The following is a 15,156-nucleotide window of genomic DNA, read 5'->3' on the forward strand; positions in this document are numbered from 1 at the left end:
GACTTCCTGGGGGCAGACGGCCTGCATCAGCTTTGTGGGAAGCCCGGCAGCACCAGGCAGGGGCATCGGGGTGTAAAGATCTCAGTGTCTTCAACTTCCTTCCTTTGGGTTCTCAGCTCCACCATCTTCCTATTGAGGTGCATGACGTCCTTGGAATGGCTCCAGGTCTTAAAGTGAGGGGTCCCAGAATCTGTCAATCTTCCCACGTGGCCTAAATTTTAAGTCAGATCTCCCTGAACATACCCTCCAAGTTGCGTGTAAATCCGCCCAAACATTTCCACGAGATGTGGTAACAGACCCAACGAAGATTCATTTTCGTTATACAGAAGATTCGTTATACAAAGATTCATTTTCGTTGCGCATTTCATTATACATTGACAAATAACAGTGACCATTTATTGAAGACCTACTATGTGCACGGCACTGGGCCAGCTTCACGAGCAGTGTGTTCAATCCTCACGCAGCCCTCTTTAGGGGAGGAATTATGATCTCCACTTTATAGAGGGGGAAACAGATCAGAGATGTGGAGTCACTCATCCAGGGTCACACAGCAGAGGAGAAGGGGTTGGCCTCCTCCAGGGCCCAGCTCTTAGCCTAAATAGAAATAAAGACGATCATGATAGTCCCTTTATTTATGACCAAAAAAAAGATCCACGCATTTTGTGTGTGTGCTTAACAAAGTATAATTTTGCCTGTGATAGCTACCAGAATTTCCCGGCTTTTCGAAAGTTTTCCTTAAGCTACTTTGCTTTAATGAAAGACCTACATTAGTACCTGTTTTTTTTAACGGAAAGAAATCCAGAGAATTTCTGCTTTTACAAAAATAGGGTGAAAAGCAAAAATCACGTTGTGTTCATTTTATAACGAGCCATGACAGTGGTGAGGTGAGCCCCAAGCAGCGAGTGGCGCCACCAAGTGCCTTCCGTGGGAACCACACTCAGTATCTCAGCATCAAGCGGCCGGAGCTTTGAACTGTCTGACAGCATCTGTGCTTTATCTCCATTTCTTCTGTGCATCTGTGAGCAAGATGTGTCCTCAGGTAATTGCTTCTTCAATTTATGCCATTGCAGCTTAGGAAAGGTTTCAGAGGAACGCTCTGCTTTCGGATAGTGGAGGGGAACCTGTATTTAATGATTGCTGAATGAATAAAATAATGAGGGCAAAGGGGTAAATTGTTAACCAAGACGGTTTTCTTTTGCTGTTTGTTTTTGGCTAACATTCTCAAGTCGGCACAAAACCCAACCTCCTTGCATCCCTGGAGGTGTGGGTGACAGTTGGGCTCTGGAAACAGGTGGACTTGTGTGACCTTGGGTGAGCGAATGAAGGTCAGAATCACAGCCTCTTCATCTGTAAATGGAGAAGCTTCTCTCTCCTCGAGCCATTGAGATCACAAAAGCAAGACACTCAGCACAGCGCTACCTTCTAGCTTTTAATCACTGAGGATCCTGCCTACTGTTGACAGTTCAAACCAAGAGGCTGCTTCCTTCTGGTGCCCATGGAAAGCAGAGCTGGTCTCAACCCCTTAACCTGGGATGCAGCCGCCAGCTGCTGGGGATATAAGGGGGAAGACAGAGGTGCGACAGCCTATCAGGCCTGACTCCCCAACGCCCATCAGTTCCTTTAGGATCCTGAAGACCTACTATATGCCCAGATCTCCTGGGCCGCATTTCTTTAACCTAGAGTTCTCAATCCTGGCCCTATTGCCATCTGGGGCCGGACCATTCTGTGTGATGGGGTGTGACGGCTGTCCTGCACAGTGTACAATGCTAAGCGGCATCCCTGGCCTCCACCCACTAGATGCCAGTAGCATCTCCCTTCCCTCCTTGTGATCACTAAAACAACATCTCCTGTCATTGCCAGATGTCGTGCGGGGGACACAATCCACCCAGCTGAGAGCCACCGCCTTTAACTTTTGCCCACTATTATCGCTGTCACCACCCCCATTCTGGAGAACCATGGGGGTTCAGAGACACCCCACAGCCAGGAGGAGGCAGAATGAGGACCCAACCCCACGTCGAATGGAGATCCTGCTTTTCTCCATCGGCCCCCTTTCCCAGGACCCCTGCTGCGCCCTCCCTCCGTCTGGCCCCCAGCTCGCCGCAGCGGAGAGGCTGACTCAGCTGGGGACAGGCATGCATGCATGGGGGAGTCCATTCATTCACACACCGACACGCTGACGTCTCCAGTGCAGCTCGCGTCAAAGCTTTATTTGCTGCTTTCAGAGTCTGAATGCAACGTCTTTGTACATGCAAAGGTCATTTTGTTTTAGGGCAGTCGACCAGATTCCCAACTGCTCTGCTGTGCGTATGAAACCTCTTTACAGTTACAAAATAGAAAAGCACTGGTAGACATCCAATACTCTGTGAGGTCCGGGAAGTCCCGTTTGTTTTGATGTTAAAAATATAGGTTTCTCTAGATGAATTCTCAGTCACACGATTAGAGATCATTTCTGGGACTGGATAAAGTGCCGGTCGACCACCTTCTGTTCAGAACTCCTGGAGCCTGTGAATTCATAAGGCAACTGCAAGGACACCAACTGGCAGGACGCTTCAACTTTCTCGCACACAGGACTCGAGTTCCTTTTCGATCGTGACTCAAATATCGGAGGAAGGGACCCAGAAGAAAGGTTAGGAAAATACATAGCGTACGTATATATATTTCCACTCCCCCCTCCACCTTGCAAAGCATTTTGAGGCTCATAACCATCTGGGAAGTGCAGGACTTGTAGGACGTTGGTATGATTTAGGGAACAACACAGTACAAAATATCTTCAGTAACACAACAGATGACTTTCGTGAGCCCCGTATTTACAGGATCTATAAGGCTATGTGGAATGAGCTCATTCTTTAGACGACGGCGTCACGTTGTTTTTTTTAGCAGGTGTGACGCCGCCGGAGACTGTTAAAATGGTGCCAGGCTGATTCATGGGAGATGGTGCGGCGCCAGGTGTGAGGGCGGCCGTTTAGGGAGATGCTGGGAGGTGAGCAGTGAGCGCCTGGGAGGTTACCTTGCTGGAAATCTCAGGCTGACTTTCCAGGTACCTGGTTTTCTGGCCCCCTCCCTGCAGGAACCAACCTAGACAAAAGAAAGAAATCTCTAGAGGGGTGATGGGGGCCAAAGGAGATACAGACCAAGACTCAGCACATTCATGCCTACCGGTTTTCTATGAGGTTCTATGTTTCCAGACCCTCGATTTGCCCAGAATTCCAACAGGGTAACTCCTGGCAGCTTCTCAGCCCAGGGCTCAGATCCATCACTCCCTAAGGGGGTGGGGCCCAAGGTGGACCCCCTTCCAGATGTGGGGCAGGTCCCCTCTCCCTTAAGTGGCTCCCTCCTACTCCATGGAATCACGATGCCATGGGGCTTTTTTTTTGCTTTCCTGTTTTATCACATGTTGGAGGAGGAAAGGCACAGTCGGAGGCTATAGAAGGATTCTCCATTACTGTATGACTCGCCACGGCATAAATTGGAGGCGGCGCAATTCCCGGTGGATAGAGTTTTTCTCCCACCTCCCTGCAGACCTCACCCTGAAATGCTAGTTTACACAAAGACAACCGTCATCTAGCTTCCTGTATTAAGGGACAGTGCTGTGTGGGAGGAACCACAGGGATGGAGGAGGAGAGAGGGAGTGGCTGGCTTGAGAGTCCTCTCCTTGGGCGCGACGCTGTCTTCCACGCAGGCCCACGTCACCTTTAAGCAAGCATTTTGTTTTGGAGGTGATCCAATGACACATCTGTGGGTTTTTAGCTTTGTAACGACGCCTAGCTCCTGGGGCAGTCTGGGGGTACCGTGATGAAAAATGTAAATGGACAAGGCAGCTGTCAGCGTCGGGTGGGAGCAGCTGAGGTCTCCTTCAGGGAGATCATGCCTAAGGTTTTTCCAAATCCCCTGCACAGCCTCTAAGGTTGAAGACCTCAGGCTCAGCTCTATTCCGATACCTAGAGTTGGCCTCACTTCTTCCTGGGAAGCACAAGGGAAAACACATTTGTCTGAAAGTACATGACTTTGCTTGTCCCCTGCAAAACCTCCCCATCTGATTGTCCTTTCCCCGAACCCCAGACAACATGAGGCCGTCAGGGCAGCATCACTCAAGGCCCCCAACACTCTAAACTCCACTGGGGTTTAGTGAGGCTTCTCTTCCACTGGAGTTTCTCTGGTGGTACTGAGAGGTTCTCCACAACACTGATTTTTGAGCCCTCACCATGGAATTTTACAGGCCAAAGGCTTCTGTTACATTAGGCAAGAGACCATGAAGAAGGGGATCTACTGGAGGGGAAAAAGATATGGACTTATCAAAAGACCAGCTCTCAAAATGCTGATGTGCAAAGAGGGTGTGGGGGGATGGAGGGGAAGAGAGAGAGTGTGAGAGAGAGAGAGAGTATAATTTAAAAAATCACCTATCTATCCATCTTATTTTTGATGCATTCTGTATAAAAACTCTCATTTAAAGCAAGCCAAAGGCCCAGGGGAGGAGGGCTGGATGAGGGCGGGTGACCTGATTGCATACAAATGATTAAGGCATATTAAGTTAGTTTAAAAGGAGACAGATTTCCAAAGGTGGCTCCAGGCAAACTCAAGAAACTACCATACAACCCCTTGCTTAGCCCCCAAGAGCTCGTCTGGCTTAGAAAGAGGAGAAATAAATAACCCGTTTGCCTGGCTGTCTGCAAAGGCTCTAAGCGTCAGTTGCTGCGAACTGCATTGTACTGATCGTCGCAGGAGCCGGGGCTGACGGGAGCTGCACTGCGTAGGCCGCTCCTGACCCACCGTGACTGACTGCTCAGCGGTGAGGGATGAAGCTGCTGTAGTCAGTGTCAAGGGGTGGACTTTGTATGTCCTCATCACCAAGGAATTAAATGGATTTTTATTTCCAATCCAGGTGTGGGAGGTTAGGCAGAAGACCTCCAGGTCAATCTTGTTTTCAAGTGTTTTTCTTTCCTGTTGGGTATACATGGGATGAAACATGACTAATTCAAGACTGAGAGTTTCGCACGGTGAGTATCACTATACTGACCGGACAGAGCAAGTGGCTTCCTACTGCCTAAGATGGTACCAAGGGGCCTTTCCACCTTGAGAAAGGCAAAGAAAGACAGCAGGCGAGAAAAGACGTCAGGGTCACAGCACACTGGGAGTGTCTAGAGGACCTACTGACCTGGACACTACAGCAAAACTGAAATGAAACATGAGCTGGGTCTCTGAAGAGTAAGAAAGGAAAATCAACTGACGCGGTTCCTCAAAGGATTAAATCCCCAAATGGCCAGAGAGAGCGGACTGACCACAGACTCAGGGAATGAAGAGAATACAAACTGTGATGGAGCAGGACCAGATCTCCAGACACACATGCATGAGGTTTCCAGATGCACAAGGTTGGCCGGGAGATGGGCTCCAACCACCGCCCAGCCAACAGGACTCAGGGAGGGAGGGCCTCTCACCCCCACCTCGGTCGCTGTCCGTGGTGCTGAACCACAGCCCCTCTCGGGCCGGGGTGTTTGTCTTAACCTGCAGGGACGGGATTGGGCTCCATCCTGCCATACCCAAGAGAGGGAAGAGGTGGTAAAGGGAGATAAGGGAGGAAGAGCTGAGGAGACAAACAGAGACTGAAGGAGGGGTGGCCACGGAGAAGGGAAGCAGGTTTTGACACCATTTGCAAAGGATGGATTTATTAGGAGAGATTTTCACCTCTTGGGAAGTCCACTGCTGAGCAAAGATCCATTAGGAAGCTCAGGCCCAGTGCCCCTCAGCAACACAGGCTGCCCTGTGAACTGCCCACGCATCTCTCTCACACATGGGTGTCTCCCGGGCGAGGTTGGCACAAAGTTTATGGCAACTCCAGACACGGCGGTGGGCCGGCTATCCCTGGGATGACTGCTGGGGCCTTGGGCTCAAGGGGTGGAGGAGGCTGGTGTGGAGGATTTCCAAAAACAAGGGCAGAGTAGCCATGACTGGAGACCCCAGAGGTCTTGGAGATTCCTGGGAATGAGCTTAGAGTTGCCAAGAAAAAAAAGAGGCAAGGCAAGCCTATACTTGGTTACCTAGCATCTAGCAAGTCTGTCCAGAGTTCCTGGGCTGGGGGTCGGGGGGACTCCCCTCCAGAGAAGGGCTTTCAGCAAGACCCTCCCTTCCTGCATTTGGACCTAGAAAAAGCACCTGGTCAGGTAGAATTGGGGGGAGGTTGGGTAGGAAGAAGAGGTGAGAAGAAACAAAAAGGACCCCTCATTCATCGTTTGTCCTGAGACCAACTGGGAATAGATCTTTTATGCCAGCAGCTCAGGTTGTGCTCAGAAAGGGACTTCGGAGCAAAAGCCTCTCGGGTGGGTCTGATGTTTGGGAGGGAAAGGCACTGCCATTTGGGCTGCAGGTTTTTGAACCTTGAGGCCAAGGGACAAAGGTCACCCTACAGAAATCAGAGCTCGGATGAATAGGAACCAGGAAAGTGTACACCAGGGTGACAATCAGGAGTTTTAAAAAGCTTGGGGTAGGGATAAGATAACCTGAGATGATTGGATACTTCACGCAAACTATTCACACGCCTCTCCTCCTGTTCTTTAACATAAAAACATATATACATATCAAATTTCAAAGAAAGTTGGCTGGATTATTGCTTTATCACCTTCTAAAGCAAACAAAACGTGATGTACAATGGAACAGGCAAGCTCTGCACACAGCCCCACCGCGAGGATAAATACACTTGAAAGAATGAGGGCAGGTGTGTTTAAAGATCAGAACTGCTGATTCTTCGAGAGGGAGAAGGAATTCGCCAAAGGAGCGATCAAAGCCCCCAACCCGGTGGTACTGCTGGGACCACAGTTACAGCAGGAAATGTATGGTTTCATCTTCCTTGGAAATGTCCTTCCAAAAAAAGACCAGCCCTGGGTGGGGGTCGGGGGGAAACAGGCGCTTTCACGACTCAGAACCCAGGGGAGACGGTCCAGCCTTACATCCATATTCCTGGAGCTGCTGCAGGGGTTTAAAATGGGTAGAAATGCACATTTTTACATTAAACAAAACCAAACCAAACCACCAGCATGGACATTTCTGGGCCGCCTGGCTTCTTTCCCAGCCTGAAGTGCTGTCCGGGGAGACAGAGCACGTGCTCGTGGAGGGTGAGCCTTCCTGCCCCATCCGTCCGGGAGAGCCTGTGGTGAGGGGGGGCATTGGGCAGCCTTCTCCACCCGACCGACAGACCGACCGACCGGAAGGGCCCAGGTGTGTGCAGGAAGCAACGGCAGCAGCGGGACCTCGTCTTCGGGTACTGACAGTTAAGGCTTGTTCATTAGATGTGGCAGTGGCCCCTGTCTGGAGAGGAAGGGACAGTCCTGGTGTCAGCAGGGGGAACAAGAGACGCCATTTCTCCCCATCATTGAGCCCTAAACACTTTTCTGGTGCTCCCCAAGGCAGCCACCCCACAAGCTACAGGCCAGGAAAGACGACTTTTCTTTTTGAGGGGTGGGATGGGGAAGGTGGCAGGCGGCTGGATATGATGGAATGAACGTGAAATTTAGGGTCAGGTCAGGGTGCCAGCGTCGGTGGTGTCCTCAAATGGATGGCCGGAAGCTTAAGTGAGATATCGTGGGTACAGCACTGAGCACCAAATAAACACAGGCTCTGATCCCTTATCTGAACTCCTAGAGCATAGATTTATTGGGGAATTCAGAAATTTTGAGTTTGTTAGATACATATATACAGACATATATATGCTTATATGTAAATATCATGTAACGTATAATACGTACGTTATGCAGCACCCCCATCATTAAGCACGTAATACGCCTGCAGTATTATGTATGGATGTTCATATGAAATGGGGAAAACAGAGTCTAAATAGTATTTTATCCATGCAGGTCAGGTTTTGTCACTAAATAAGGGATGGAGGTGCTTCGTTTTGCGGGCTTTCTGGATTTCAGGTGTGTGGAGAACGGGTGGTGGGTCTCCTATGCTGCTCAGAGCAGAGCTGACTCTGACGGAGCAAGAGCTATGTGTTCCTCCCCCAGGGACTTCCGGTCCATTCTCAGGGAGCCCTCTGGACCGCTCGGCAACACGGGTGCTTCTACCCCATTTTACAGATGGGCAAACTAAAGTTCAGGAAGTTAAATCATTTGGGGCCCACACCAGGGCATATCTAATCGTTCGATTTTTTAATTTCTTTTTTTTTCAAATTAATTTTTAATTATACAGGTTGTACAGGAATGTAGAAACTGGGGACATTTCAGATTAAGCTGTCCCGCCCGTTCAGTTTATAAAGGGGGCCTGAGATGCAGTGAGAAGGGCTGGCCAAGGGCGTGAGATCAGAGTCCATCCATGCCCTTTCCACCCACCTCAGGCCGTCCAACTGTGTTTTTTTTTCCCTAAGAAGAAGCAGATCATTGCCACCCTCTTTACGGGAACCCCAAACACCCTCAACCACGTTTTCCCTTCTCTTTTCCAGGGTACAGCATCCCAAGTCTCTGAGCCTTGGCCTCCCGGCCCAAGTCCCCTGCTCCTCAGCTTGCAGGCTCTGTCCGGGTCTCCCCTCCAGAGCCCCTCATACCTGCTCAAGCTTGGTTTTCATACAAGCTTTGCCTCTTCTTGGATTTCAGCTCCTTTAGCCACTGGGGAGAGGGCTCTTCCGATCTGAAACCACAAAGGCAGTGGGGGTCAAGTGTGAGCCTGACCGAGGACTCCCTGGGGGACCCAATTCTCCTGCCGCCGTGTGGGTGGGGGCTGAGCCACACTCGCAGGCAGCAAAGATGCCCATGTCGACATGACTGAAACAGGAATTAACCAAAAGTGCTCCGAAATGAAGAATGTTAGATAAATCATGGTACATCCATTCTGTGAAATAATCTGCAGCAGAAAGTCACGCTTACATAAAATTATTTCCATCCATCCATCTGCCACCCAAATATCCATCCATCCTTCCGTCTCTCTACCCAGGTACATGCCCATAAGGGTTAATTCTGTGTGTCCACTTGGCTAGGCCACAGTGCCCAGCTGTTTGGTCAAACATTATACTAGCTATTTCTGTGAAGGTATTTTATTTTATTTTTTAGATGAGATTAATATTTAAACCAGTTGTCTCTGAATAAAGCAGATTACCCTCCATAACATGGGTGGGCCTCATCCAATCAGTCGAAGGCCTTAATTGAAAAAGACCAACCTCCCCGGAAGAAGAGGGAATTCTACCAAGATACTGCCTTTGGGACTTGAACTGCAACACCAGCTCCTCGTCAGGTCTGCAACCTGCCTGTCTACCCTGCAGAATTTGGACTTGTCAGTGTCCACAATCGTGAAAAACAATTCCTTAAAATAAATCCTTCTCTCTCTCTCCCTGTGTATACATACTACTGTTATGTTTCTTTGGAGAACCCTGACTAAAACAATGCCTGTAAGACACAGATAGATAGATCGATCTTATGTTTACTGAATAATAACAATAATTATTGGGGGGAGGTACGATTTGTTTTAACTTTTTTTAAAAATTGAAGAACACACATCCAGAGGTCACTCAGCTCACAAGTGCACAGCTCAATGAATTTTCTCAAAGCGAATACACTTGAGTCATCACCAACCGAACAATAACATTTTCGAGTGTCTTATTTTTTACTTTCTTCTTTACGTATTTTTCTCTGTTTCTCAGAATGGCTTGTAATGAGAACACATCATTTTAACAAAAACAGTGAAGTCAAACAAAAACATCTGAAAATTTTTTAAAGAAAAAGAAATCATGCTTATGAAGACTTTAATGGCTATGGGAGAATCGTCACATGAAACCGGAAAAGAAGCTATATATATTTTATGTTGTCATCTCGACTACATTTAAAAAGAATGGAAGGAGAAAGGCCCAAATGTCACTTTGGTAGTCTTCTGGCGGGGGGGCGGGGTATCACATCATGGCTGATTTTCTTTCCTGCTTTATATTCATTTTATATTTTCTACAATTCCCAAGGTGAGCATGTACTACTTTTATAATCAAACACATGTACACACAAGATCTTACTTCTGTTGATCTCAGAGAAAGCTCCAGACTCCACAGTCCCGGAGGCTCAGGGACATTGCTGACCTGGCTGGCGGTGGGGTGGGGGTCTGTGAGGAAGGAGAGGTCCCCTGGGCAGACAGGGGTCTGAGTACCCCAAGCAAGGCTTGCCTGATGGTGGAGGCTCAAAACCAGGCCTCCTGGTCTGGGGGTCCCTCCAGCCCTGGAGAAACACTGGTGCCCTCAGCTGACTCCAGAGCAATTCTGGCATCCGCAGAGCAAGACAGGTACCATCCCTGCCTCAGCCTGTCTCTCTCTCTCATCCTCTTGCTTTCCTGCTTCCCACGGCCCACTCTGTGCTCCAATAACATGCACAGCCTACAGCACCCAGTTCTACCAGGCCCCTGGACCTTTGCATGTGCTGTGACTTTGGCCACCTCGCTTGTCTGTCATGACGCAGATCGGGCACTCCCTCCTCTTGGAAGCCTTCTCCACACCCGTCCTCCTCAAGTCTGGGTTCTGAACTCTTCTTCTGCCTTCCTCTATCACCGGGGTCAGACAGTAAGTATTTTTGACTTTGCAGGTTATAGGGTGTCTGTGCCAACGTGTCAGGTCTGCAGTTGCATCAGGAAAGCAGCCACAGACAATCCTTAAACGATGGCTGTGTGCCAATAAAACTTTATTTACAAACACAGACAGTGGGCTGAATTTGGCCTGTGGGCTATCGTTGGCTGCCCCCGCTCTATCATGGCTCTCACATTACAACAACAGTATCATGCACAATCCCTGACTTTTCTGTGTTAGCAACACTCTCACCGTTCGTCCTTCTCCACGCTGGGGGGCAGCACGCGACTGCCCAGCACCCCGGGCTGGAAGGGGGACTTGGGGGTCTTGGGCTGTGGGGCCCAGCTGGGGGTATCGCTGGGACTGTCCATCTCTGGCCTCTTGTGCAGCTGAGCCTGGGAAGAGAAGACAGGGGTGGAGTCTGTAACCCGCCCTTGGTCTGGGGAAGGGTCCCATCCTACGGCACTGTCACTGCATGGCGACAGCAGGGCTCCCAGCATCTGAACGGACCCAGGCAGCAGACTCAGGGGTGGGGGAGATGCTGCCTGGCCATGGAGGCCAAGAAAAATCAGAGGTCAGGCTTGTAGTCCAAGAGGCCACCCTTGACCACAACAACCGTGGTTTGGTCAAACAACCGTGAAACACCCACACGATCACATTATCTTTGGCTGAAAAGCCGCCATGTGTGGCGTCCTCATCACAGGACGCTCCATCTCCTTTAGTTTCCTGAGAACCCTGAGGTGGAGACAAGAGATGCATCTTACAGCTGAGGTCCAGCTCTTTTAAGCTCTTTGCTCCTGTGAATATGAATAAGTGAGGTTTCTGACTATCAGATTTGCACAGGGAAAACGCAGGGTGGATTCCCACCATTTTTGGAGGGCACACAGGGAATGGGATGACTTGGAATGGTGTGCCCAGAATTCCTTTGGGGGCTGGGGGGGTATGATGGTGGCAGGTGGCATCTGTCTCCGAGTCAACGCTGGCAGAGCCCCCGGCAACAGCGGTCATCACCATCGTCGGCCTGGCAGCTTCTGTGCACTGGGCATTCAGCGACTGGACTCCACCAGGTGTAAGTTATATGACACACGTTTCCAGGGTGAAGACTGGCTTTCTCTCTTTTACAGAGGAGTAGCCTAAAGGTCAAAGGTTGAGCAGTTGGCCCAAAGTCACATGGTTTTCCACAACTAGGATTCGTCCTAGGTCTGCCCAATTCCAACTCCAGGGTTCTTTCGAGAAAAAGCCCGGCAGCCTCCCTAGGGCCTCTGCTCCCTCCTGTAAGCAGGGCCTTTCTCTGCCCCCTGTGTTAGGCCGCCCTGTAAGGCAGGCTTTGTTCCAATGCTTCAAAAAAGAAGTCAGAAAACCTCTGGCCCAGGACAGTTGCTGCAAGACATTTATGCTTTGAAGGCCTGTAAAATGAATGACAGGGGCAAGTACGCATCCGCTGTTTATCAACTTTGTATTCTTGCCAGAAATGACATGAAAAGCCAAGCCGCCATCTACTGAAGGAGTGGCAAGTTCACAGCCCCTAACAGGAGGCTCCCTGGCCACACGGAGGGTGGGGTTGAGAAATTCCACAAACAACCTAGGCTTCTTTGTCTTGATTTCTTCTTCAGTAAAATGGGAGTAAAGAGCTACCTTTTTTAGGGTTGCTGGGGACATAAAGCGAGTTTGCAAGCACGTGGTGCCTGGGGATAAAAGAGGCCCCTCTCTCGCTTGCATTAAGTACTGCTGCCTCTCAGGACCTGTGAGATGCTCGGTGGAGCTGAGGGTGGGGAGACAGCCCAGCCCTGCCCTCAGGATTCCACAGTCCAACTGGGATTGCAGTGCTATTTAAGACAGATTAACATGGCTCCAATGCTGACTTCTCACATTGTTTGGAATCAAAGTAATCATTTTATGTGCCTCCCACCCCTAGCACACCAGATTCCTCAAGAACAGAAGCCTGGGCTAGTTCACTCCTGTTTCCCAGACATCCAGCACTGGGCCTGATGCCTAAGGTGGACTTTTAATCTCCTTTACAGATGAGCACATAGATGCTTAGCTGGAAGACTGTACTGAGCAGCACGTGTGGGGGCTAAAGAAAGAAGGTGGAGATTCAGAAACACAGGATTACTGGAGAAAACCAAGTAAGTCAGTAGTATTGCTCATAGCACCGGGCCAAGGCCGACGTCCTGGTCTTGGTAATGCACCACGGCCATGGGATGCTTTAGCACTGGGGGAAGCTGGGTGAGGAGGGGTACACGGGAAGTCTCTCATACTATTTTTGCAACTTCTCATGAATCTTCAACTATTTCAAAAATTAGACAGAGAGGGAGGAAGACAGGAAGGGAGGAAGGGAGGGATGCAAGGAAGGAGAGAGGGAAGGGAGGAGGGAGGAGGGTGAGAAACACGGGCCTGTCTGTTTTGCTGCCACAGGTAAGCGTAGCTCTGGGCATGCCGTCTGGTACCTTCAGCGCTGCCGGGTCCATGCCTGGAAACACGGGCATCCTCTGGGGTCGGCTGATGGGCGTCCTCTCAGCTCTGGGCGTCTTCTCCTCCTCATCTGACTCTTCCTTCCTGGGGGATTTCTCCTCTGTTGCAAAGAAAAGCGTACTGAAGTCACTGGCAGCCTCCATTCTGAGATTTTGCTTCTCCTTAAAACTCTTCCATGGCTCTCCATCTACAGATCAAGTCTAACTCCTTAGCAAGGAATCACAACTCTCCACGAACTGGCCCCGCCTTTGTAGCTTGATTCCTGCTATTTCTGGCTTGGGAAGCACTGAACCGCTTAGAGAGACGACCCGCCCCTGCCCCCGCCACGCCCACGGAATGTTCTTTCCACACCTCTGCCCCTTTGATCCTGTTGATATTTCCACCTGGAATACCCTTCCCTGGCTAATTCCTATCTGTTCTTTAGGATTCAGCTCAAGGTTTGATGTGGAATGTGGCCAAAGAAGTCCTTAGAGGAAAATGTATAGCCTTAAATAATTTATTAGAAACCCCAAAAGACTGACAATAAATGAACTGATCTTTCAACTTGAGAATCTAGAAAAAGACCAGCAAACAAACCTGAAGAGAGGATAAGGGTGAATTTAATAAGGATAACAGCATAAATAGTGAAATCCTATTAAGGTGTCTCAGTTCCTTGCACCCTGTGGAGCCCCAACTAATATATCATCCTCAAAAAAATGTTTTACCTAGTTTCTAATAAGCTTGGTGTAATAAGAAACCACAGTTTCCTATGTTACTGTGTTCTAATACCCCACAGCCTTCAAAGTCAGAAAGCTCTTCCAGGGTTTAACCTAAATCCTTCCTGCTATCCAATGTGCTACCTGTGGAGGAGAGGGGGCATACCTGTGGAGTCCTTGAACATCCACGTGCTGTTGGCCTCCTCCTCCAAAGGAGACCTGCTCTCCGACTCGCTGACTCGGCTGCGCCGGAGGGAGTGGGAGATGGGAGCCCGGCGGCGGCTTCTCTTGCTGAGCTGCACCCGGGTCTTTAGGGCACTTGAGTCGAGGACTGAAGTTTGCTGGGGGAGTGGCAGGGAAGAAGAGGGGAAACAAAGCATGGGAAACATTAAATGGGGGCATCTCCCAAGGGAGGTGTGCATAGCTGCGTCGCTACACGATGCTATTTAGGTGGTACATGGGCCAGCATTTCCGCATTTCAGTAGGAACCTAACACTCTAAGCCTACTTTCTCTGTGAAATATAGCATGTAGGCTGATTCCAAGAATCAAATAAACCTTGAGTGCCCCACACAGTGCCTGGAACACAGCGGGCACATAATGGAAATGGCTTTCCGCTCCTGGTGACATCATCTGAGCAGGTAAGCTAGAGCAGTACCTGACAGGAGCTCAGTACATGTTTGTTTGTTTGTTGAATGAATAACTGAACACATCATCTAACTAAATCCTTACAACAACCTTATTCCACACAGGGTCCACGAGCTGAGAGGTTCTCAGTATGGTCCTTCCTCTACCCACAGTAATTCAGGGTGCAGGTGGGAGCCGGTGGGGCACCTACTAAGTACCAGGCATTTGTTTGCAAGCATCACACTCTGAGCTGAGGCGGGTGGAGGGTCAGTGATGGTTTCCAACATCACCGCCTTTTGTGCTGAAAGGGCTGGGGGCAGACCACCTGGGTAGGCCCAGCAAGAAGGTGGGGCAGCCTCTGGCTCAGTGATCTCCAAGGAGATAGTGGTGAAGAGCTCAGAGCTTGGGCTTCAAATCCCGCTTAGTTTGAATGCCAGCTGTGTGACCTCAGAGCAGGGGACTTACCCTCTCTGAGCTTGGGTGTCCCTATTTGTAAAAACGGAATGATAACAGTATCCCCTTGCCAGGGTGGTTGAGAGAATTCAGGGAGCCCAGGCATGGAAAGTCCTGGTTCCAGCAGCACCTGACTCAGGCTCGCAGCCGTGAGCTATTCCTACAATGGGCTTCTCCCTTCCTGGCCAGCTCAGGTCCTGGCCTGAAATGTTGGATTCTTCCTCTCAGGTCCACTTTGGAGAAATTCTGTCACCCAGGGCCTTTTAAGTTAGCGATGATGAGCTAATTTCAGTGACTCATTTCCCAAAGTTGGTAAGTGACAGACACCCCATTGGGGGCGGGAGGAGGGGGCTGATATCTGCACAGCTGTTTCCCAAACTGGCTGTGATGCTGTC

The 15,156-nt window shown here is 49.8% G+C and overlaps 1 protein-coding gene across 7 annotated transcripts in view; it reads right to left on the reverse strand.

The window, feature by feature from the left end:
• Positions 1-2,169: 2,169 nt before the first annotated feature.
• KIAA1671 overlaps positions 2,170-15,156 on the reverse strand; it is a 185,290-nt gene continuing 172,303 nt past the window's right edge. For 5 of the 7 annotated variants that reach the window (XM_079943577.1, XM_079943578.1, XM_079943575.1 and 2 more), the window contains 5 exons: positions 13,850-14,024; positions 12,964-13,088; positions 10,769-10,911; positions 8,528-8,610; positions 2,170-7,296 (listed from right to left, as the gene is read on the reverse strand). In XM_079943577.1, coding sequence (XP_079799703.1) covers positions 8,532-8,610; positions 10,769-10,911; positions 12,964-13,088; positions 13,850-14,024 — 522 coding nt within the window. In that variant the 3' untranslated portion in view covers positions 2,170-7,296; positions 8,528-8,531. Of the gene's footprint in view, positions 7,297-8,296; positions 8,611-10,768; positions 10,912-12,963; positions 13,089-13,849; positions 14,025-15,156 lie in introns of those variants that run through there. The other 2 variants (XR_013831448.1, XM_079943579.1) reach the window with 2 other exon arrangements.

The sequence above is a fragment of the Stenella coeruleoalba genome, assembly GCF_951394435.1.
Source record: "Stenella coeruleoalba genome assembly, chromosome: 14".
NCBI classification, from domain to species: Eukaryota; Metazoa; Chordata; class Mammalia; order Artiodactyla; family Delphinidae; genus Stenella; species Stenella coeruleoalba.